Below are 25,392 nucleotides of genomic sequence, written 5' to 3' on the forward strand. Positions count from 1 at the left end.
CCTATTGCGTGCCTTCCGGTTGAGGCTGGAACTGGTTGGTTGGCCCCTGGATGTGAACTTGGACCGGATCTAGCGCGCCCAGCTTCAAATTGCGACCCGGCTGCCGGCCCTTCAACGCTTGTTGGTTCAACGCTTGCTGGTCCAAGCAGGCCAGCACAAGAAGGCAGCCCTGACGCGGTCATCCAGCTCTCAGACTCCGAGGATTCTCTCCGTTTCGGGTGCCGAATTGAAGAGGCGCCCCAGACCACTGATGATGAATGAACTCGCTCCCGGTAATCTCTGCTATTTTTCTTGGGATTTCAATGTATAACTCTGCCAAGCGGCGGCTCTATCTCTGTCAATGTGTCAGCTGTAATGGTTCAGGTGTCAGATGTAATTGTTCATGTGTCGGATGTAATGGTCCAGGTGTTTGTTTGTCTTTGTCCGGGTCAGTCCATGGCCCTGGAGTCTATTCAGTTATCATCTGTTATGTAAATGTGTCGGCAGTGGTCAAGCAAAAATCTTCTCAATTTTGGAACTGAAAGCAAGGCAAGGCAAAGGCTGATAGGCAAAACTTCTTAGCCTTGCCCAATGTACTCTATTTTGTATCTCTGTTTTGTATGATAATAGAATTAGTCGCATTCAGAAAAAAAAAACAAAGTTCTGGTCCAATCCCCAGGTCCACTGGTCCATTCAAAAGAATGACTTACACATATCCGTTAAAATCAAAACAGGGTTTACTAGCAGACTCATCTCTGGGAAACGAGGGAAACAGAGAAAAAGGGGAACACAGGGAAATTACGTTGAAACCACTCACATTAATACGTGCTGCAGAGACGTAAGATATAGACATTTCAGATAGTGAATATGTTTTATCTCCGCTAATTGTCTTTACAGCAGCCATGGCCACAATGCCTGCAACAGTTGCCACCGCCCCTCCATGCAATGTACGATATCTATTCTGTCATAATGCAATTTCCATCCAAAACATTATTAGGACCAATCGATAAAAGCCCGTATTCAATATATCTATCACAGTATCTCCATTAACCAAATTGCTGAAATCCATGATCTTAACGAAGAGGAGGAAGGCAACTCAAATGCAGAGCGAATTATGCAAGAATGTTCATGGAAAACAAACAGTGATAATGGAGATTACCGTGATGGGAGACTTGACAGTGAGGGTAAAAATCACAAGGCCGGGCTCCATTCGATCGACCTTCAAATGGCGGAGAATTAAGGCCTCTTTAAAACCGCTTCCCTGAAATATAGAAGGCAGAGACGAATCTGCACCCATAACCTGAAGCCATTTTACTCCTAAAGATTCTGGAGAACTATCGTCTATGAGGTCAGGCGAGAGCATCGGATCAATTGGTCCTTCTTCGTTCCTCTGCTTCTGAGCCATATTCAAACGCCGATGAAATGAAAATCAGCGTATCGTTGCTAAACGTATACCAGTGGCCAAGTATTTCTACCTCCTGTCACTGGAAAGACCTCCTGTCACTGGAAAGAAAGAAGAAAGAAATTATTTTAACGTCCACGAGGCTAAAGATAGCCTATGGGACAGATTGCTTTTTCATCTGGTTGATGTATTCGGCCCTTTTTTTTGAAGCTTCACAATAAATGCTCCCGTCTTCTCGACAAACCCCTCGTTAAATAGATTATCCCAACAGCTAGCTGCCAGCGTATCTGCATAATTTTCCCTGTTGTCTTTGAAGGCCTCACATTCTAAAATGAAATGGGTATGATTACACTCATTTGGACATGAACTTGATGTCGTGGAGAGATGTCAAAACCTGATGAGCTGGGTCGTCTCGCAAAAAAATGATTATTTATATAATAAATTTATTAGAGTTTAGGTATCTAAAGCTAATTTGTTTTTTTAATTGCATATGTTATATAGGTTGATGTTGTAATTGGCTTATTATATGGGATGTATGAAAAAAATTAATTAGTGTAATTTTTGTGCAGCAATGTAATTCGTTATTGATTTTGTTTAGATAATAATGGAAATTTTGGCACGATTAAATATTTTGGAAATTGAGGGTACAGTCGGTAAGCTTTAAGATGTTAAGGTTACCGTGGTTAAGTTTTCGGAATTTTTTATTGCGTTGAATTAAAATTTATCATCGGAACACACAATTCAAATACTTTTATTATCATATTTTTTTGAAAAAAAGGCCAATAATTTTTTGCATTTTGACTATTTTTCATATTTCTTATTAATCCTAAAATATATATATATATTCAAATTTAAAATTATTATTAATAAAATAATGTTGTATTTATTTTCTAATTTTGAGTTTATTTAAACTATTTGAAAACCATTGCAAATTTAAAATTGTAAAAATCATCTATGGATCATTAAATTTTGAAAAAAAAAAAAAATTATTGCAATACTCTCCTTAAAAATATGATATACAATTTTAAAATGATAGAAATTCTTTATAAAACATTAAAATGGAAAAAGCTTATTGCATGCGACTTTTTTAAATATGATATACAATTCTATAATGATATAATTTTTTTATAAATTATTAAAAGGTAAGATTTATTGCAAAGTTTTTTTTTAATATTATAATATGATGGGCTATTTTTTGGTAGCTTAAAGATAATAATATGATGGGTTACTTTTGAGTAGTGTAATTGGCAAATGCTTGAAAATGAAGTGTCATGTACTAAGTAATTCAAGGTTCACATGCCCAATTATCTGTGTGTTAAGGAAGGGCATATGTAGGTACCTGGGGTTATAGTAGTAGTGGTTGAAAGTGACATAGGTTATAGTGATAGGGGTTGGTATTGACCCATGTCATAAGCATTGTTTTTTAGTTTTAAAATATGATTTTCTGTTATTTTTAGGTGCTTGATTTTGGTTAGGTTTATAGAAAGTAAATTTTAATAAGATATTGGTGTCCAAGTCAATCATAGCATGAGTTGGAAGTATTTTATATATTTGTAAATAGAATACAAAAATTGATTAAAATTTTTAAATAATTAGGGCAATAGGCCTTCTTTTTGAGTCAATCAACCTCCAAATTTCGTCTACCCATTTCATTGTAATTTGACACCTGTTTTTCACAATAACTTGACACCTGTCTCCCCCTTGTGATGGTGCGATAAGACAAATCGTTAGTACTCGCCTCTCCTTTTCCGCAACTGTCGATACACCTGCTGTTTCACTAGCTGCACTTTCGGACGGTGTTCATATTGTCAATTTTTGTGGTGCACGACCAATCGCTTAGTATTCCATGCACGCAAGATGTCGATTTTTGTGGTACACTACCAAGAACTTAGTATTTCCCGCACACACCAATGACCATTATCCCTCGTTCAGTTAGATGTTTGTTTTTTTGAATTATCAGTAACCTGTTCTATAAACATAAACGTACAGTATGAACGACCCAAGTCAAAATCTCATAGCCCGCCCACGAAGACTAGTGAAGGTAGGCGAGTACAATCCCCACGATATTTATGTGCGAGGAGATGGAAAAACATTCAGGGAAGAATGCAGTGGGGCTCGAAGAACTGTGTCCTGCCTTGAGGCAGACAGTGAGAATGGGCACCAGACGTGGATTAGGGCAGAGAGGCTTGATAAACCGCTCTGTGGAGTGTCCAGGCCTATATTCTTCAGAGGAGTTGCGACGGTTGTTACAAAGCTATTGAATATAGCTGCTATTTTCGGCAAGAAAGATTATCAGCGATAACATTTCATCTGTCGCATGGTAAGTAAGACAGGGTTGCATCAATTTCATTTTTCAATTTTTAATTTACCTTGTTATTTAATTTTTCTAATATGCTTTTAGAAACAAGCCCGCAGACACCCAAACGTTGTGGTTAAACTACAAAGAGTGGCTTTCTTTTGTCCTGGTTTTCAAGGAAGTAGCTATTCCGCCTGAATTACCTAGGACTTTCACAACCCTTTGTAAATGAAGGCATGAATTTTCAAATTTGATAAAAGTATTCCAAATATTAATAACGATATGATATTAATTGGATACAAAAGCTATGTGGCCTCCAACCGGTATTCCTATGTTGGAATTGTGAAAGGGTGATGGTTCAACTTAGCTGTGTACAACTGGGTCCATTTTTAAGCAGCAATCCTCTTTAAAATGGTGGAATCATGTATCCCTAAATTGAAATTGAGAAAGAGTTATGGTTTCAACCTATCTTTACCTATTTCAAGAAGAAATTAACACTAATAATAGATGTTGTCCCACTAATGTAGAAATATGGCAATCCTTAATCACTATACATACTTGTAATGATTGCTACTGAAAATTGGATAAAACCAGGCATCAGTGAGTTGAGATTGTGAAAGTGTGATGATTCCAGTCACCTTTACATGCTTTAGCCCATTCACAAAAAGAAATCATTACTAATCTATATTGTGAATATTATTTTGCCATGAAGAGGTCATGTATGTCAGTTGAAACCCTATGCTCAATTTATGGTTATTCAATCCATTCAAATCTATACTAACAGATAACAATATCACAAAACATATTAATTTTTCTAGATTGCAAAATATGGTTGATTACGAAGACCTGGTGCCTTCCATCCAGCCAGGGAAAAGCTTTGCCAAAGTGCTTTCAATAATGCTCAGTCGGAGAACCACCACTGGAAGATTTCGCCTCAGATTCTCCACTAGCATGTCTCCCGTAACTTTGGTAAATGAGTACGTATTCGGCCACCCAAATCTTCTTGCCCTGTTCAATGTCCATGAATGAATCTAACTTCGATTTTCAAAATTATACGACATCTATGCAAAGTATGAGTAAATGACTTCTCACAGTGACGAACGTCTCTAAGCCCAATTCTTTGAGACGTTTGGTATCTGTATCTTGTAAAGAACTTTGGCCTGTGCGGGTAGACAAGTTCATATGTATCTCGGCGAGTGTTTTCTCTAGCAAATTAAATTCCGCTTTAATGTCTACGCAAGGTGGACTGTCTTCGTCCTCTGCCGACGGTTATAGTTTCTACCATCTTCACAGGCTTCTCCGTAATTCTCCCTTTTCCATGTCCAATAACGTAATTTTTTGTTATATTAAACAAAATAAGTCTATTAATGTATGAGGATGGTAAGGAAATTCTGTTTACACGTTTTAACTTATTTATTTTCTTAAATACTTTTATGTTTTAAATGTGAACGAACTTCGTGGACATACAGAAGCAAACAATAATATTGGCTGGACAAAAGTGTTATCCAATCAAGGCATGAAAGATAAGGCTAGAATATGAAATTATCCACACCTTAACCATAAATGATAGGGATGGAATACTGATATTGTCATTATTGTTTAGTTTTGAGTCATTTTTTAATCTTATTTATAATCTAGATTTAGAAAGTGTTCATCCTACATCTAGTTTTAATATTTTCAAGGTATTAGTCACACCGGTAGCTTTTCAAAATTTTCAAAGCTCTTTCCATAAGATTATATATTTTTTAAGTATCAATTTACTTTTTTTAACATCAATTAATTCAAACAATTTGAATTAACAAGCCTTGAACTTTATTTTATTATAAATTATTTTAACATTTTCAAGTTGTTAGTCATACCGGTAGCTTTTCAAGATTTTCAAGACCTTTTCATTAGATTATATATCTAAAAAATAATATGTCTATTTACTTTTTTAACATCAATTAATTCAACCAATTCAATTAACAAAACCTGAACTTTATTTTATTAAGCCTTAACTTTATTTTATTATAAATTATTTTAACATTTTCAACGCGTTAGTCACACCGGTAGGTTTTCAAGATTTTCAAAGCTCTTTCCATAAAATTATATATCTAAAAAATAATGTTTCTATTTACGTTTTTAACGTCAATTAATTTAACCAATTCGAATTAAGAAAGCCTAAACTTTATTTTATTATAATTTATTTAATGCATGTAACAATCTCATCTCTCCATCATTATATTTAAAGTTCGCAGCGAACAATTCCCAAAATTATTATCGGAAAAATTGAAATTATAAATGAACACTAAGCAGGGCAAATAAGCAGGGCAACCTATCGTCGTATTCTACATAATTTAATTTTGTATTTTTTTTTTTTTCACTACTGGTTCACGGATATCTATGGTCAGTAGGTCTGTTACGTCCAGGATCGAACAATGCTAGGGTGGACCGATCGAACAATGCTAGGGTGGATCCCACCCGAAGGGGGTCACACTCCTCAGCTTATTGACTGCCCTAACCCCAAGAGCTTTCGGATTTCGACCCTGTGACTTCCCATTGGCGAAGCCCCGGCGTGACTAATTGAGCTAACCCATGGGGCTATAATCTTAGATATGTTATGTGATGCACTTTTATGTTTATTGATCATCGATAATGTTGATGACGTGGTAGAAAGAGGATGTATCCTTGTTAAAAATACAACAAAGTATAAAGAGCCATGTAAATGTGTTGAGAGTCAACTATATGAAAATTTATTGCAATACTATTTTATATTTTTTATTGTAAAAGTTTGCATATGTATTTTGATGGAAATGAAAAGTGTTTGGTAGGTATTTTAGTAAAATATTAAAGTAGTATTTTAGTTAAATATTAAAGTACTCATCCCAGAAGTATTGATTTTTTTTCAATAAAATAGTAGTTGTCATAAAGTCGTATTTTTTTTATTGGTTTTTAAAAATTAATGTTAAAGAAAGTAAAAAGGAGTCTTATTCTTATAAGTTTTGAGTTATATTTTGGTATTAATTTTGTTAGAGAATTAAATTATTTTATAATCTATATTTTTTATTTTTCTCTTTTTTAATTTTAGTTTTAGTCATTTTTTAAATATTAATATTAAAATAAAAAATAATTATATATAATTTTTTTTTTAATATAAAATTTGACAATGATAATATTGATTCTGCTGATTTTTGAAAGAAGAAACTTTTAACATATTTTAAAAACTTAAAACATGTGCCCAAACCATGAAAACATATTTGTTCATGTTTTACCTTTAATAGATTGGTTTAAATTACTTTTTAATTTTATGAATACTTCTCTACAACTCACACTAAAATTACTTTTGATTGATTTCCGGCTAATCATTTTAGTTTTTTAAATTATTATAAAATCGTTACCTATTTTCCCTCACTTCTGCTTCCGAATTTGTTGGCAAGATGGATGATTTAATTTAATTTAATTTGCAAAATAGTAAATAGTACCTCAAGATGGATGATTTAATTTAATTTTATTTGCAAAATAGTAAATAGTACCTTTAAATCATAAATTTTGTTATATAAAAATATTATAGCAGTTATATAAATTAGCAATTGTCCCTAAAGGTGCAAAGGTGCAAAGGTACGCTAAAGGAATATAATATTTGGGAAGATTATCTTGCCACTCACTCCAATGCAAGTATTGTTAATCGTTTATACGAGGGCAAAAAAATTTCTTCTCGATCAGAATATGTAGATAACATATATTTAAAGCCACTCAGATACATTAGAAAGGGGAATACAAATATCTTAAGAGGACTCCACCTGTTAGATTTTAACGATTGATGAGCAGAATTAGGCTGATATTAAGAATGAAGAAGGCATTTTTAGTATTCAGAAAGACGTCATTGTTAATTCCTTTCGTACAGTTCAATGTCGGAGCAAGAGAAATGGAAACATAGGAGATGGAACTGGAGTAGAGTGATGCTCTTCCAAAAGTGGAAAGAGAGACACTCTTCCAGGAAAAACAATCATTGAAATTGAATTTAAGATAATGTAAGGGGAAATGACCATTGAACATATGGTTATGTCGGATATCCTATGAAATTAAATTGCATTTCCATGATGGCTTTGATGTGAATATCAAAACCCTTTAGACCACTTAAGGCGTCTCGCTTGTAGACTCATTCACTATCACAAGTATAATTCTAATTATGAGTAATTTTTTCCACTCCTCTTTCTTCTTCTTGTATTTGGTAACTATAGCTAGAAGTGCCCTTTTAGTGCTTTCTTTGGGGAAGTAGGGCATGTTCAAGGGTCTGTTGTAGGAACTTCAATTCATTTTTTTCCCTTTGTCGTTCATATGTTTATAAATTGAACGTTTACTTGTTTATCTATTCATGCTATCATTCAATGACGCTTGAAAAAAAACCTTGAAATTTGATTATCTTACTCTATTTCTATAGATATTTGACGCTAAAATAATGTATATTTTGACAAGACTCTTGTTCAATAACTCTAAAATATGTATGCTTACCCCTTCAAAATTCATATAGCCTACTGATAGCCTGCATATCAGCATTTGTATCTCTCTTTGTAGATATTATCCATGTTTGCTTTGTATATCTCATTTTATGTTGTTAAAATTGCATTTGAGCTATTAAGTTGTTTATATTTATATGTAAATCATAGTTTGATTTGCAATCAATCAACATCAACTTTGTCATTAAGATTATGGAGCCTCTCAAGCACAAGTCCAAAATATTTCTATTATATCAAACTCAAAAAACAAATTCTTATATTGTCGTCAAACACAAGTTCTAAGGCAAAGATTATGGAGCCTCTCAAGCACAAGTCCAAAATATTTCTATTATATCAAATTGAAAAAACAAATTCTTGTATTGTCATCAAATACAAGTTCTAAGGCAAAATTCTAGACAGAACCAAATATTGGAATGACATGTTGAAAAAACCCCTTGCATTCTTCTCGTGGATTAATTGAAGTTTCTTGCTAAATGTTAATTTCAAAATATTATTGCATAATCATCTATGATGGTATGGATTTATATTATAATGAAATATGATGCAATGAATCCCATTTTTTAATGCTCTATATGTTTTTAATAGGTAGTTATCCTTATATTTACAATCTGTGATATGCCCCAACATGATACACTATAATCCCCAAATTCAAAATGCAAAAACATATGCCATAAATGTCTACAAATACATTTCTCTTATAATTTTTCCAATTTAACAAACCTATCAGGGTCTCTTTGCACCTTTTGGGGCAATTGCTAGTAATAATAATATGAGGGGATAGTAGTTTATCAAAATCTTTGAAATATTTTTTAAGTATTTAAATTTTACCTACAATAAAATTGTCTTTAGTTTTAAGATATAATTTTATATTGTTTTTAGGTGGTTGATTTTGATTAGGTTTATTGAAAGTAAATTTTAATATGATTTTAATGTCCCAGCGTGAATTAGAAGTATGTTTATATATGTAATGCAAAGAGATAAAATATTGTTTTTGATGTGAATCTACATAACTCACTAACTTGTGTTTTTTTTCCCAAAGAAAAAATCGAACTTTTTATTACAATAAAAAGTTACATAGTATATACATTAAGCATTCAATTTGGCTGTGTGAAAGATGATCATACAACCCACAGTATACAGCCCTGCCTAAAAGTAGAAAAAGAAAGTGTTGCTCCTATTATCCGGAGTGCCGCCCAAAAAAGAACCCCAACTGACCTAAGTCTTCCTGCCCTTCTTCTTCTCCACTTTTCGCCAACCATCCTTGTTGGGAGTGGAGTCAATAACGGCTAGCTGGTTTTCCATTGTATTCATTGGTTGCTCCTTATCTGAATCTGATCCTTCTGGACTGTGACTGCGTTTATTACCACTTATTTCCAGCTGGAGCTCTTGTTCCTTTTCCTCATTATTCTCCTTATCCTTATTTTCCTAAGCTTTATCCTTTGCTGTCTTTTGTTCTTCTTTCTTTGCTGTAGTTGCCTTCTTATATGCAGCGTCTATGTTCTGCCATCCTTTCGGCTTCCTTTGTTGTTGCTTGCTCTTGTTGAGGCTTGGACATGCATTGTACAGATGACCTGTTTGTTGACATCCCCGACATCTGAAAGCTGTATTCTCATAGTCCAAAGGTTGTTTCCACTATGTATTATTGAAATTCAGGATGATGCTTTCAGGTAGTCCTCGGCTGAGATCTACCTCGACACATATTCTGGCAAAAGTAAATATTCCTTTTATATGTCTCTCCGCGTCTATCTTTACCATTCTCCCCAAGGTATTTCCAATTGCTATTAGTGCCTTTGAATGCCAAAAATGTAACGGAAGATTATGCATTCTAACCCATACTGGCATCCTTGATACCACCATGGTGTTGGCATCAAAATCAGGAAACCATGGGGTGATAAAAAGTCCAGCACTGCCCCAGAACCATGGCCCTTGGTTGAGAACTGTTTCCTTTTCTTCTTCTGTGTGAAAACATACTATAAAAAACCCCTTAGGGTATAGGTAAATTTGGCAATTTTTTGTCCAAACCGAGTGGATCCATTGGTACAATGCATCAGTTCTAGGCCAAAAGCCATTAAATCTACAAATAACTGCATTTTTTTGTAGATCTGAGTATATATTATTTACCTCTGGTATTTCGATGGAGATAGATGGGCTCTCCGGCATTTGATCTACAATGTACTGCCCCGGAGGTTCAGTGACAGTTGTGGGGTTTTTCCCTTTGCCCTTCACTGCTTCCTTAAAAGACCCTTTGCTTTGCGAGCTAGTTCCAGCGTTTTCGGCTCCTCCTCGTAATCTCATATTGAGAATGATTGTAGAGCCTGGCTTGATGTTGTATTCTTGCATGGTTCTGCATTCCTGCAGTGATCTGCCCTCATTTAACAGGTGTTGTTCCTCAGCCGGGTAGCCAGTCTGATCGGCGATATTGTTCTTCAAAACTGAAACCCTGTCGCTGTCATGAGTCCAGATCACAACTGTGTTTCCTTTTGGCGTCTTTACAAAAATTTGGAAACCGGACCTGGCTATCTGGGGTGGCTCGGTTCTTGTCAGATCTGAGCCATCCAACTCCGTATCCGAGAGGGATGTCCAGGGCATAATTGTCTTCTCTGCCGAGATGTCAGCCATCCACATCTGCCCGGATGTGAACAGGGGAGCCTCAGTCCGCACAGAACCCGGTCCCAATCTCCCTCCCCATGCTTTAGCGTCAACCATACCTGTAAAAGAAATCCATATAGCGGTGATTTGGACTTCCCTTAGCAGACTGAAGGGGTGCAGAGGAAACGTCAGCCGCATCTCTTTCCAAAAGGCGTAGACATCGCTGCCTAGCCAGGCTGGAACACCCGCGCAGGATAACGCAGATACCCAGAACAGGGTAGGATCAAGTTGATTTGAAGCGAAACGCCCAGGGTTTTGAGGAATGGAGCCCAGATCCGCCGTGAGAAAGCCGACCTGCGCCAGAAAGGGAGATATTTCCTCCTGCCCCTGAATACTTTGATTCGATTCATGTGGCTCCTTTCCAGCAAAGGAATCGGGAAAAAACCAAACTGATGAGTCAAATTCTGAGATCCCAGCAGCCAGGCGCCAAGCAGATCCGGAACATAGCTGATCTCTGGGGACGGCGACGGCATAGAACGATCCTTCTGAAACCCTAGATACTCGAAGACCCACCATCGTTTTAAAAAAATTCACTAACTTGTGTTAACCTCAACAAAGGTTGTTTTAAGTGACAATGTCATCTTATTTTTATCTTATTTATAAAAATAAAATTGTGGATTTATATTTTTCAATGTTTTTTTTTAAGTACATAATATCTCTAAATATAGAGATTTTCAAATCTTATCTTTAACTTTTCACTCATAACCGGTCAAAACACATTATTAGTAAGAACCTCTGTTTTATATAGATGTTTCTAAAGTTATAATGTTTTGGATTCAATCATTTCATTTTAATCATGAATTTACTAAGGGTTGGGAGGGATCAAATCTCTTGATATGTAAACCACTTTTAAAGTGGAAAATTCGAAAAAGGATTTGCACTTCAACATATTTAATTTCTCTCGGAGTGTGATCAATCCATTAGACACACCATGTGTAATTGCTCATTATTTAAATTGCATTTTTGAATGCGTAAATGGATACAATGCCTTGAAAGTCTCATTTGATGCTTGTGTAGACTACACAACTTAAACTTGAATTCTATCTTTTCAATCAAAATTGACTAAAAACTATACCTAAAAATAGCCAAAATATAAAATAGTAAGTCTACTTGAAATGTTTTTGCCATAAAAAAATAAATAAAATAAAAGTAAATTAAAAAAATAAAAATAAAAATAAAAATAAAAAATAAAATAAAATAAAATAAAAATAAATAATTGCTTTATACAATATATACATATATAAATAATTCACATTGAAATAATTTATTTAATATGGACACTTAAATATTTTATTTATAAACACACTTGTTTACATTAAAATGTGTTTTTTGTTATTATTTAATGTGGAATATTTTATTTATGAGGCACATTGAATTTGTACTTTTTTACATTCTCTTTTTTAAATGTTATATATCAATTTTATATTAAAAATTGAATGAGTTACACATTCAAGGTTAATATTGAAATATATTAGATAAAAGGGATATTCAAATAGTTTGTTTAAGTCACGTATTGAAATATATATCTTTTTAAATTATGTTACTTAAGATAGACGTAGAAATATTTTATTTATGGCTTCCAGAGTGAGTGATATTTTTATTTATTATATATTTTATTTTTATTTTAAATGGAACATGTGTCAAACTCCAAGTTGAGCACAAACGAAATCACACATCCCCCTTATAATGGATTGTAGAATGAGCCTCTCAAAACAATCATTCACAAAAAATGTCTAAATTTTCATTTAAATACCAAATAAAAATACCTTTACTTATTAATAACACTTTATACAAATTAATTATCATTCATAGAAATAACAAAAAAAAAAAAAAAAAAAACCAAAAAAGTCTACCACCATTACAAAGTGAAATTGCATTTATGCAGATTGAAGCAATGGTTTATCAAATAAATCATGTTAAACTGTAAGAATAACAATTGAAGATAGGTTTTTTTACTATAAACATAAAATGTTTTATTGCAGGATTTACTTTGAAACTAAATACATATTAGTGATATGTTTGAAAGCTTTCCTCTGAAATGGGAGCCAAATTAATGAGTGGGTGACCCACCTCCATTTCAAAAGGCATTCATGGCTCGAGCTTCATTAAATGATCTCCCTTAATCCAATGAGATGGGAAGAGTAAACATTAATATCAATATGAGTAAGGAATCAAACTTTACCTAATGGGGATAATGAAACCCTGATGGCGATCTCGAACACTAATCGTGATTCTGAAACCCTAATGGCGATCCTGAAACTTTTCTGACACAGACCTTCTCGTCTTAGATACTGAACCATGATCGGATGCTGGAAAGATGGCACAATATCCCAAAAAGTCAAAGGTTTGTTCTAATCTGCAATTTTCCAGCCTCTGGCACCTAGTTTGTCCTGTCTGTAAAAGAGTCTTTCTCGGTTATCTGAAGCTTCTAGCCGGAAGTTACTATGCCTCTATCTCTAGAAGACTGGTCTTCGGGTGAAAACCCAAAAGGAAAATCAAATTTGCACCCGCAAATGCCACAAGATTGGGGTCGGTTCAGTCCAAATGTCAGTGCGGGACCTTTCCAACTGGAACTTAGGAATCTGCAGTTGTCATCAGAAAAGCAGAAAATTATTGAACATTTTTGGCAGGAGCAGTCTTCCCAGGCAATTTTTTAGGATTATGGAGCGAGAAGAGAAGGAATTGTGCCAAATTTAAGAGGGGTAAAGACAAACAAAAATGTGGCCAAAAAAACGCAAAGGCGTTGACAGCTATGAAGGAGCTAACCCTAGGTCTAGATGTCAATAGCACATTGTAGAATCCCAATCCAAGAGAACCTTAGTTGGAAAACTAAGCTACATTAAGATGTATTAAGAACAATTGTTGTCCTGGATCAAGGCAAACTGGAAGCCACTAGAAGACTACAGGTTGATAGTTAATATCCTGGTCAACAAATGGTTACACTTTCATTTTATATCAGAGGCAGACTTGGAGCTCATACTCAGCAGAACATGGGTCATAGGTAGAGGCTCGTTATGGCTTTAGCGGTGGCACTCATCTTTCTATTCAAGGACAGAACCACAACCTCATAAGCACTTGTGGGTTTTGCTCCGAGTGTTACCTCTCGAAATCTGGTCCAAATAATATTCTTATGAAGGTGCCAAATTCTTTTGGCAGGCTTATTTTCTTGTATAAGCCACATTACTTGTTGCGGACAAGAAAATGGCGTGGGCCCTCGTGGAAATGGACACCTCGGAGAGACTGCCTGAAACGCTAAAAATTTCATGCGGGGACAAAGTAATGTTACAACCCCTCGACTACTGGAAAGTGCCCTTCAGATCTTTAAACTACAGAGGAGTCAGTGACTTAATAAACTCCTGCGTAACTCCTTCACGTAAGGATATGGCATAAATTACCTTGGTCTGGTTAGGCCTCTTGCGCGGTCGGGTTTCCAAAAACACAGACAACCTCAAGCCGCTCCTGTTAAATATAATCAGACTCATCCCAGTGAGGTAGTTTCCTATATCCCGAGCCAGAAACCCTCGGAATTGGAGAACAAGACCGGAGTTGGTGTTCTTTCTCAATCTGTAGACCAAACATTGACAATGGTGGACTGGCCTTCTGTTGGAGTTTCAGTCGAAGGGGACATTGCAAAATCAGCCTGACAAAGACAACTCTAGTCAGGAATACGAAGCAATATTGGGTCATGGTTGTACCTTATCATCGAACCTCTCGGTCGGCAGTGAGGAAGTGTCCTGTAAGTCTATTTCTGATCCAACCATACTTATTGAAGAACTATTTGTTGAATATTCTTTACTTATTGAAAGAATTGAACTGAATGCACTTAATTTTTCTGCGAGCTATCCTCCCTGACCAAATATGCAATATGCAAATGCTGCTCTGAATATTGACTCATCACACAACCCTGGTCTTGATAGAACTAAACCAAATACCCCTAAAACCTGTCATAACCCAATCCTTAAACATAAGGGTCAACCAATTACAACGTTATTTAAATCCTCCCTAGCCTCTTCGGGACTGGTGTAACATTCGTCATCGAGTTCCGCTCATCCCTTTGCAGACACACCTGCCCCTTGTTTATTTGCACGTCCAACCTCTTATAAGGATGCATTAAAACTTTCCCCAATCCCTACGTTCCATAGTTGCGGGGGAGCGCCCCCCCCTTCGAACCTGCTCCCGAATCGTGCTCCGTGCCGGAGCGGCTCGGGAGCGCGCTCCCAAAATCGCTCCCAAAAGAATTACGCTCCCCACCCTGTTCGGAATCGTTTCAGGGAGCGATCGCTCCGTCGCTCCCGGAGCGATTTTTAACGCCCGGGAGCGTTTTGACTCAGGTCGGGAGCGATCCGGGGAAAAAAAAATCTGCGGACGCAAAAAAAAATCAAATTTTAATTTTTTTTTTTTTTGGTTTTAAAAGCCCAATGGGCATAAAAAAATTTCATTGTGACTTCATTGAGCAAGAGTTTGGAGCAAGAGCAAGAGCAAAGGAGCAAGGAGCAAGCGCTGAGGAGCGAGGAGCAAGTGCCAAGGAGCGAGGAGCAAGGCTGCAGAGGTAAGTAACTTAGTAATTAGTTAGTTTAGTTAGTTAGGTAGTGATTTAGTTAATTTAATTTAGTTTATTGAGTTTAAAAATCATAAATTAAAATTAAATTAATTAATCCCAATAAATTAAATTAATTTGCAGATTCAGGAATCAAAACCCTACAAATATCAAACACCATGGACCTGGCTATATTTCTTGGCATTTTCCTCTTCCTGGTCCCTTTTATGGTTATTATGGTGCTGGAGAGTAGGAAACGGAGGGGCCAAACTGAAGAGGGGGATGAAGAAGCTGGAGAAAGTCAAATTGGTGAAAACCCCGGTGAGGAGGAGCTGGAGGAGGGTGAACATGACCCTCAAAAAACTAAACAAGACCAAACTCCATTGTGGAAATATGTTAACAGGGCTGAAACAGGGAGAGGGGGTGGAACCACTAAATTTCATTGCCCCCATTGCAACACTGATTACACAGGTTCATACACCCGTGCTAGAAGACACCTCTGCGGGAAAAGGCCATGGATGGAGACAAACAAATAGGAATCAAAACTTGTACAGCGGTGTCAGCGGCGGATAGAGCCAAATACATAAGAGAAGAGGAGGAAGCCCAATACAGATCTAAAAAATCAAGGGGTTTCTTTGAACCAAGCTCACACTCACAAAGAACTCCTTCATCGTCCTCCCAAGGCAGTGGATATGGAGGCACAGGGTCATCATCTTTAAGGCGTAGAACCATATCAGATTTCCTTGATGAGGGGTGTAGGAATGATGTGGATTCAAAGGTTTACAGGTTTCTCTATGCATGTGGGATACCATTCAATGTTCTTCGCTCACCTTATTGGCACGAAATGGTTTCTGCCATAAATGATGCCCCTAAAGGATACAAGAGCCCTGGGTATGACAAGGCAAGAACCGTTGGCCTTGATCATGAAAAAGCAAAAATATCACATTCTTTGAATAGAATGACAAGTTCTTGGACTGACCATGGGGTGTCCATTGTATTTGATGGATGGACAAATGTAAAAGGCAAGCCATTGATAAGTGTTCTTGCTGTGTCAGTTAGTGGTCCCATCTTTCTAGCTGCACATGATTACTCAGACAAGTTCAAGACCGCCATCAACATTGCAGAAGCATTACTTGAAACAATTGAGCGTATTGACCCATACAATGTCATCCAAGTCATCACTGATAATGCTCCTAATTGTAAGGCAGCGGGAGCAATTATTGAGGATAAATATCCGAACATATTTTGGTCTGGATGTTTGGTTCACACATTGAACCTTCTGTTGCATGATATTGTCAAGAACAAAAATGAACAATACCAATGGATTGGTGATTTGTACAAGAAAGGCAAACAAATGATAAAATTTATTACAAATCATAGCAATACCCATGGCCTTTTCCGCAGTCACTCGAGATTGGAGTTGTTGAAGATTGCGAAGACCAGATTTGGTAGCTATTACCTCACCTTCAGGCGCCTTTTGAAGGTAAGAGAGGCATTAGCTAGCATGGTATCAAGTCCACATTGGCAGGTATTAAAAGAAAGGGCTACAAATGTAGCTGACATGGCAGGTTTTGAAATGGTGGAGGAGGCCGCTCTTGATGGGCAGTTTTGGACAACTGTGAGGCAGGTATTGGATTTCACCAAGCCAATTTATCACATGATTCGGTTTGCAGATACAGACAAACCAGTGATTGGCGAGGTGTATGAGCAAATGGATACCATGTTGGGGGAAATAAAAGACATTGTTCATAATAGAGATCCCAACTTGTACAAACTGATTCATGATTGTGTGTGTGAGCGGTGGAATAGGCTTAATCTTCCACTACATTGCTTGGTGTATATCCTTACGTCAAAATACTACTCTACATCTTGGTTGGGCCAACCTGCAGCAGGGGGTGGGGTTAGGATCAAACCCCATTTAGATCTAGAGGTAACTAAAGGATATTTGGAAGCATTAGAAAAGTTGGTACCTGACAGGGAGGAATGTGTAGCTGTGCGCCTTGAAATAGGCAGATACTTCAGTGGCACTGGTTTGTATGGTAACTTCCATGCAATGGACGACAGAGATAGATTTGATACTCTCACATGGTGGGAAACATATGGCGGGCATGGACTTTTGCCAAAATTGGCAAAAAAAGTTCTTTCACAGGTTGTAAATACTTCTTCTGCAGAGAGGTGTTGGAGCACCTACAGCTACATACATAATGTGAAAAGAAACAGACTCAATGAAAACCGAGCAGAAAGCCTGGTTTATGTGCACTACAACTTGAGGTTGTTGAGTCATTACTGTGATCGGGCTTATGAGGATCCCACATATAAAATTTGGGACAATCACCCAGAGGATGACAATGTGGAGGATGGCATTGTACATATTGAAGAACTGGAAGAGGAACTTGTAAGGGATGAATATGAAGCAGCTGCAACAGCCATGCCACCTCCACCTCCACCTCCACCATCCAGTAGCAGTGCTCGAGGTCCGAGTCTTGTTCCTTTGCCGTCGCCACCTCCATCTACACCCTCACGTGGAGGTTCTAGTTCTGGTCGTCGGTCTGTGCGGGAGACTCCTAGAAGACCACCACGACTTGCTTATACTCTTGGAGACTCTCGTGGCAAGGGCCACATGTAGATTCTGATTTACAGTTTACTTGTCTTTTTTAGTTTCTATTAGACTTTAGTTTTCATAACTATTGAGTTTTGAGTCCTTGACTCTTGACTCTTGACTCTTTCATATCATAATGATATTTTTTGTAAACAATATATCACTGTGACAATGAAAATTTGAAGTTTGAATTTGGGCCTTGGCAATTATAACTCATTGGTAATGATGTGAATTATGAATATGATGCTTCGTGAAAGACTAAAGTTGTTTCATTTCATTTCATTATTCATGTTTCATTTTATAAATTTATAACATTTCATATCATGTTAACAATTAGAAGTTAGGATTTAGAAATATCTTAGATATTACTTCTTGTAATGGTTAAACTTAGCTTACAAATACAACTTTGGTGATCAATGATGATAAATGTTATTGAATTTTCAATTTTGAAAGCTTGAAGTTGAAACTTTAAGATTGAATTTGATGAATCATGATTCATGATGATGAGACTCAATATGTTGCAGTTGTAATATGTATTTTACTAACTTGTGGACATGGTTGATGACGATTATAATTTCTAGATGATTGATGTGATATGGTTCAATGATCAATCTGTGTTTTTTTTATGTTTTTTATGTGTAATTCATCATTTTACATGTTTTTGTTGACATATATGTATCAAAAATTAAAAAATATAAAATATATATATATATTTTTAAAAAATCGCTCCCGGATTTGCTCCCAAACCGGGAGCTTCTGAAAATGGTCGCTCCCGCTCCCGTTTTCGCTCCCGCTCCCTGCTCCCGCTCTCGCTCCCAAGCAACATTGCAGTACGTTCTTAGAGAACTCCCCTATAGAACACAACAAAATTATACCCTCTTTTTCTTTTCAAAATGTCACTATAAGAAAGAGGAAAAAAAATAAAGAAGTCGTCGCCAAAGAAGGGAATACTCCTAAACCGATTTGGGGTTGATTAAGTCTTTCGTCGCCTCCTGAATCTGCCACTGCTTCAAGGGCCCTTAGAGCACAGAAGCCTGCCACACCCTCCATATAATGATTATCTTATCTTTGAACATCTGATGGGTACGGGGGCCCTCAAAATTTTTTCCCTCGAGATTAATTGACCTACATTGCCCCTCCATTCTCCCGCTAGAAGAGACAATGGTATCCAATGAAAAGCCTAGGGAGACCTTCAAAAAGTTCTGCTGAGGCTGGCATTCATGTGTTATGGACTCAAATGGTCTGTCTAGTGGTCTTCTATCTCTATGGGACCCTAGGAAAGCTTCCTTCAAAGCATTCTCATCTACTGTTGGCATCATCCTTGAAGGCTTCTTCAAAGGCTTCCTACTTCCCATCACTGTAGTAAATTGCTATGGGTTGTACAATGACATAGAATCATTTTGCGATTTGGTCCAAGCAAGTTGGCTTCTCACGAATCATTCATTTCTCCTAGCAGCATACCTAAACTTTATTGTTGCGGAAGGGGGATCATGGGGTTGGAGAACTCCCCTAGATCCATTGATCCATTACTTCTCAGTGATGTTGCAAGATCATTCCCTTCGTGACATAGTTCCCTTTCCTTTAGCTCCCACTTGGAGAAATGGTAGAATAGGAGTGGACAGTATCACAAAGAAGCTTGACAGATTTTTGATGACATATCAGCTAGTTTTGGGGAGACTGAGATCTTGGATTGCACAAGGTAAATTATCATATCATCTCCCTATCTTCCTTAAGCTGGATTTCAACTCCCATAAAGGCAAATATCCCTTGAAATTCAACCATTCATGGTTGGATGATGAGTCATTTAGAAAGATGGTGAGGGACACTTGGCAGAATTTCAGGATTGAAAATAGCTCCTCTACCAAGGTTTCCTTGACTAGGAAACTTTCAGAGCTCAGGAAGGCAGTAATGACCTGGGAAAAGAATGGGAAATTGGAGCTGCAAGAAGAATTGCTAACTATTGAATTAGAATATGAGCACACCCCTCAGAACTTCCCCATCTCAGCCTTTCTGTTAGAACTTGCGCAAAATTTGAGCTTGTTGGAAACCGAGAAAAATCAATAACTAAAAATGGAGTGGGAAACTTGGTGATTAAAGAGTAGGGTGACTTGGATTAAGAAGGGAGATGCCAATACAAAAAAAAATCATAAATACGCAAATCATAGAAGAAACATAAAATCCATTTGGGAGCTCAAAACTGAAGACGAGAAGAAGGTCTCAAGCTCAAAAGAGCTAAAGGCGGCAACTTCATCCTATTTTTTCAAGCTTTTTAGAGATCTCAGGTCCTCTAATATTAGTACCCAACTTCAACTCATCCAACATTATCCTCGCTTTTTCAGCCAAGAGGAATCTGCCCAGATTGGTTGCCCTGTCTCCCTTGAGAAAATTAAAGAGGTCCTAAAACACTTCTCAAAAGACAAAAGTCCAGGACCTGATGGTTGGATGGTCGAAATTTTTCTCCTCCTTTTTGAGCTTACGGGGCTAGATCTCCAATTAATGGTGGAAGAGTCTAGAAATTTAGGGAAATTTTGATGCGACCATCAATGCCACATATATAGTTTTGATCGCTAAGCATTCTAAACCTAAATCCTTTCTTGACTACATTCCCATATCCCTATGCATTCTAGTTTACAAAATTATCACAAAGGTGGTCAAACAGAATCAAGCTATATCTTGCAGAGAAAATGTCACCAAACCAATTTGGGTTCTTAGTTGACAGGCATATTCATGATGTCATTGGCATAGCATAGTAGGCCCTTCATTCTATTAAAACAGAAAAGAACAAAGCTCTTGTTCTTAAGATGGATTTGAACAAAGCTTTTGACAAAATTAACCAGACTTATCTTAGACTTATCCTTCTTCGGATATGTCTAGGACTGGAAGTCACGCACTGGATAATGGGTTGCGTGACTTTGGCAAATTTCTCCATATTAATCAATGGTTTTCCCTCCAGTAAAATCTCCAGCATTAGAGGCCTAAGGAAAGGATGTTTGTTGTCACCACTGATGTTTCTACTGGTGATGGAAGGATTGAGCCGCCTTCTACTAAAAGAAAAATAGGATAGTAAAATAAAAGGCATAAAATCTCTCATAACCAATATATCACGCATCCTCTGTTCGTGGATGATGTCCTTCTTCTGAGGATGGGAACTATAACAGAATGGCAGTTTTTTCATAGGGTAATTAACATTTTTTACAATGCAACAAGAATGGAGATAAATCTAAAAAAATGCTCCTTCCACCATTACTCAGTCAGTACGGAAATTCTATCGGCTATTCAGACCTTTCTGCTCCTGCATAATATCTCCCTTGAAACTGGTATCAAACATCTTGGATACTTTTTAAAACCAAACCATTATCATAAAGGGGACTGGAAATGGTTGATCAGAAAGGTAGAGCAGAAGATTAATGTTTGGTGCTACAATTGGTTGTCACTAGGGGGCAGAGTGATTCTTGTTAAAGCAGTGCTCGAAAATATCCCTGTCTACTGGCTGTCTCTAGCCAAGATTCCCTCTGCCACTCTCAACGTCATCGAAAAACTGATGTTCAAATTTTTGTGGACTGGTAAAAACAGTAAGGAATCCATCCTTTCAACTAGTTAACATTATCTATCCCCAAACATCTTGGAGGATGGGGATTTAACCTACCCTGGTTTGCAAAAGGCTTATTTCTAAAAAACATGTGGAGATCATTGTTCGGTGGGGGACTATGGAATCAGAATATAAAGGAAAATATTTAAAACTTAAGTCGGTAGCGGAGGGGATCAGAGGATATGCAAACAAAATGGTTAAAGTTGGCTTTATCGTATGTAAAGCACTCAGTGCATCTTTTCCCTTCTCTTTAATTGACTCACCTAGAAAGTTGGGGATGGCAAACAGGTAGTCCTGGGTAAGGATACTTGCATCGAAAGTGCCCATGTCTACAAGTTTTCTCCTGAATTAATTAACTGTGTTAATTCCAAAGGACTTGTTCACTTACATAATATCAAAACAGGAGATTCATCTATGTCCTCCAGAAACTACTGGTTGACCTCATCAGAGTTGGGACTAGATGGTAACCTAGCAGAGGAATGGATGAATTTTATATCAGAGATAAATCTAAATTAAGTTAGACTAAGTAGTTCAAAGGACCATCTCACTTGGACCTAGGATACGTCATCCGTGAGGTAAAAGCATGTCTAGCATATGAAGCAATTATACATTCAGAGGTGGACTCAAATCAGAGATGGTGGAACTATTATATTTGGAAATGGTACATCCCAGCCAAATTAAAATGCTTCACCTAGCTAGCCCTCCACAAAATTTTTTTGACCTGGGAGAATCTCTAAAAAAGAGGTTTTGTAGAACCAAAATATTGTAGCTTGTGTAGATAGCAACAAGAAATTGTGGATCATATATTCACAAATTGTTATGTTGCATAGTAAATCTGGTTCACAGTTTTATAAGCTCGGGGCATTCGCACAATTCTAAGATGGTCCTCTTTTGAGGAATCACTTTTCTTCTGGGCTAAGAAATCCAATCACCTCGGTACTCTTCCCATCTTCGTGGCATAGGGAATTTGGCTACTTAGGAACATGATCAACTTTAAAAAGGAGAGAGCTTGTATCCTTGCTCAATCTTCATAGACCGTTGCTCAATTCAGAGAACATATCCCTATGCAACCCGAAAAATTCCCCTAGAAGACATAATCTTCTTGTGATACCTCTTGATGCTCCTATTGGTTTCTCTGATGGGGTTTCACAAGGGGACCTTAGTGGAGGAGGGGGGCTGATCAAACTGCAAGATAACAAAACAATCCGCTATAGAATTGGTATTGGACCCAAGACAAATACCAAATCAGAACTTATAGCAACATGGACTCTCTTGGATATGGAAAAGTAGAAAAACATTATGATCCTTGGTGACTCAAAATGTGTAATTGACTGGTTAACAGGTGCATCTCAATTAGAAGTATTAAACCTGATAGCCTGGAAATTCAGAATTGTAGAATTTCAACACATCTACAGGGATTTTAACAAATATGTTGACAGATTATCAAAAAGTGCACTATCGCTGGACCCCAGGCATATTTAATTGAAGAACTTGTGGGCAGTCTGATCCAATGTTCCTACCACTTAAAACATTTGGATTAGCTCAATCTCCCAACAAGTGAAAATACAGCTTCATCCTTCAGTTTTTCAAGATCAAAGACAAATCTTTTTAATAGATTTGAAGAATTTAAGAATTGCAAACTTCAATTTTCAATGCATTTTTGAAAAAGTCCTATGTAATATTCTCGCCTAAGTAGGACAATTTTCACGGTAAATGCATTTCACAGGGATAAGTATAAGAAGCATTGATAAGAGGTTTATGATATGAAGCTCACAGACAAAACTCTATTTACGTAGATACATGCAAAATACCATGTTGCCCTCAATTCAAAGAGGAAATATGAGACTGCAACAAACAAAATGTATTTTTTTTTATTCATAAGAATAACAAAAAATAGCTATTTCAAATAAAAAAGGGAATCAAAATTATTACTATAAGTGACTAGATAAAACAAAGTTTGGACTGGACAACTCAAATTGGGAAATGTGATATTTACGCGAAAAGCACATTACAATTAGTGATATTAAAAAATCCAACAATGATCAAATGTGTTGCTATTAAAATTTGATTATATGATAAATAAGATTTATATTCAAAAATTTCAATTAAGGGAAAAAATTAATTAAACTAATATATATATATATATATAATCAATATTATTAAAAAAATGTTAGGTACAAATTATAATTTAAAAGAAAAATAACCATCTCATTAATAAACATATTCCTTACTAAATAATTCTTCATAATTAGTGTAAAATTAAATTTTTCCTTAATTTGAAAGAAAAAAGATCATTACATTAATAAACATTTCCTTACTAAATAATCTTTAAACAAATAAATTATATAAAATAACAAAATTAATATATAAATTTTAAATTACAAATTTTAAAATTAAAATTTTAACCTTTAATAAAATGAAATATAAAATATTTGGGAAAATATTTGGGGCAACTTAATTGGTAATTGAAATGATATGTAATTGTGAAAATTAAGAGATCCGAGATTAAGATACCCTCTTGTACCCTCTTGTAACCCAGTCATAGGCCCCAAAGATATAATGATAGTATTATGCAAGTATAAGACTGCCCCAATTATCAATTCCTTTAATTATAAAAAATGAAACATAAAATATTTAATTCTAAATTAATTTATAATTTATAAAGATTAAAATATAAAATATCATAATTTTGTATATGTATGAAAGGAACGGTAATGAAATTTTATTTTAACATATTTGAAAAATTTGAAACCACCATAAAGTTAAGAGCTGAAAATTGAGGAGTACACTTAAAAATGTATATGAATCAAACTCCAAACGAAGATTTTTTATTAAAGTATTATAATATAGTTTATAATTTATCTAAATTATAAAGATTAAAATATAGAATGAGTTGATTACGGAAGAGGAATCGTCAAGGTCGTGTATTATCAGATTGGCAGGTCTTTCTTATGGGCTTATTTTGATGGATCTTTTAATATGAATGGTTTGTGTTTTGGTGGAGCTATTTTTTTCTATTAGGTTTTCACTCTTTCAGTCTAAAGAGTGGCTTGGGTTATGGTTCAAATAATTTTGTTGAGTTCTTTAGTCTCAAATTCTTTCTCATTTTTTCTCTAGAAAAGGGGCATCGATAGCTTCAAGTATTTGGGGACTCTTGTGTGATTATAAACTGGTTCAATGAAGCTTCTACATGTCATGTGCATACTCATAGGCCTATCTTAAATAAAGTTCTTATAAGTGATCTTTTGATTTTATCTTTATTCATCATATTTACAGGGAGTGAAATTATGTGGTTGATGCTCTATCCAAAGAAGGCACGCAACAGGTTTGGAGTACATGTCAAGTTCGGGAGCAACTAGATGGGGTCTCAACTGACTATTTTTATCATCCCTTTATTGAAGGACTTCCACAAAATGATTAGCAGGGATTTTTGTTGATCATTCGTTGACAGATTTTTGAGCTCGTTTAGGTCCTTATTGTATGGCAGATCAATTTTTTGTTATATATACATGATCGATGTTTATAATGAGTCGGGTGGCTAAATAGTTTCATCAAAATAGTCGTTTAAATAGCATGGTTTAGGCATGACAATTTTTGGTGTTATTGGGCATCTTAATGTCAATCTATTATGAAGTATAGTCTTGGTATTTGTGTTTCTTTTCTTATTTGTAGAAGCTTTTCCACTTAACTCAATTTTTATAGAGATTTTATTTATGGATATGCCTTTTAGCATCTACGACATGTATTTTTCATTATATATTAATGAAATTTACAATTTTTCCAAAAAATATATAAAAAGTATTATTACTTAAATAAATAAATAAAATTAAAATATAAAGTATTAT

At 35.9% G+C, this 25,392-nt stretch overlaps 1 protein-coding gene, 1 long non-coding RNA gene and 1 pseudogene across 3 annotated transcripts in view; 2 read left to right on the forward strand and 1 right to left on the reverse strand.

Moving 5' to 3' along the window:
* LOC149219542 (uncharacterized) overlaps positions 1 to 1,488 on the reverse strand; it is a 103,651-nt gene extending 102,163 nt beyond the window's left edge. The window contains exons 1-2 of one of the 2 annotated variants that reach the window (XM_089382618.1): positions 1,139 to 1,486; positions 797 to 940 (exon numbers count right to left, since the gene is read on the reverse strand). In XM_089382618.1, coding sequence (XP_089238744.1) covers positions 797 to 940; positions 1,139 to 1,384 — 390 coding nt within the window. In that variant the 5' untranslated portion in view covers positions 1,385 to 1,486. Of the gene's footprint in view, positions 1 to 796; positions 941 to 1,138 lie in introns of both variants that reach the window. The other variant, XM_089382617.1, reaches the window with a different exon arrangement.
* Positions 1,489 to 3,371: 1,883 nt separating this feature from the next.
* LOC149219543 (pantoate--beta-alanine ligase pseudogene) lies at positions 3,372 to 3,683 on the forward strand (annotated as a pseudogene).
* Positions 3,684 to 13,300: 9,617 nt separating this feature from the next.
* LOC149219544 (uncharacterized) lies at positions 13,301 to 25,194 on the forward strand. Its single transcript, XR_016249243.1, has 2 exons — positions 13,301 to 14,558; positions 24,824 to 25,194. It is a non-coding gene; the product is annotated as an uncharacterized LOC149219544 (long non-coding RNA).
* The last annotated feature ends 198 nt before the right edge of the window (positions 25,195 to 25,392 follow it).

The sequence above is a fragment of the Pinus tabuliformis genome, chromosome Q (assembly GCF_031772625.1).
Source record: "Pinus tabuliformis cultivar Carrire ecotype Pingquan chromosome Q, CPIR1, whole genome shotgun sequence".
Lineage (NCBI taxonomy): Eukaryota > Viridiplantae > Streptophyta > Pinopsida > Pinales > Pinaceae > Pinus > Pinus tabuliformis.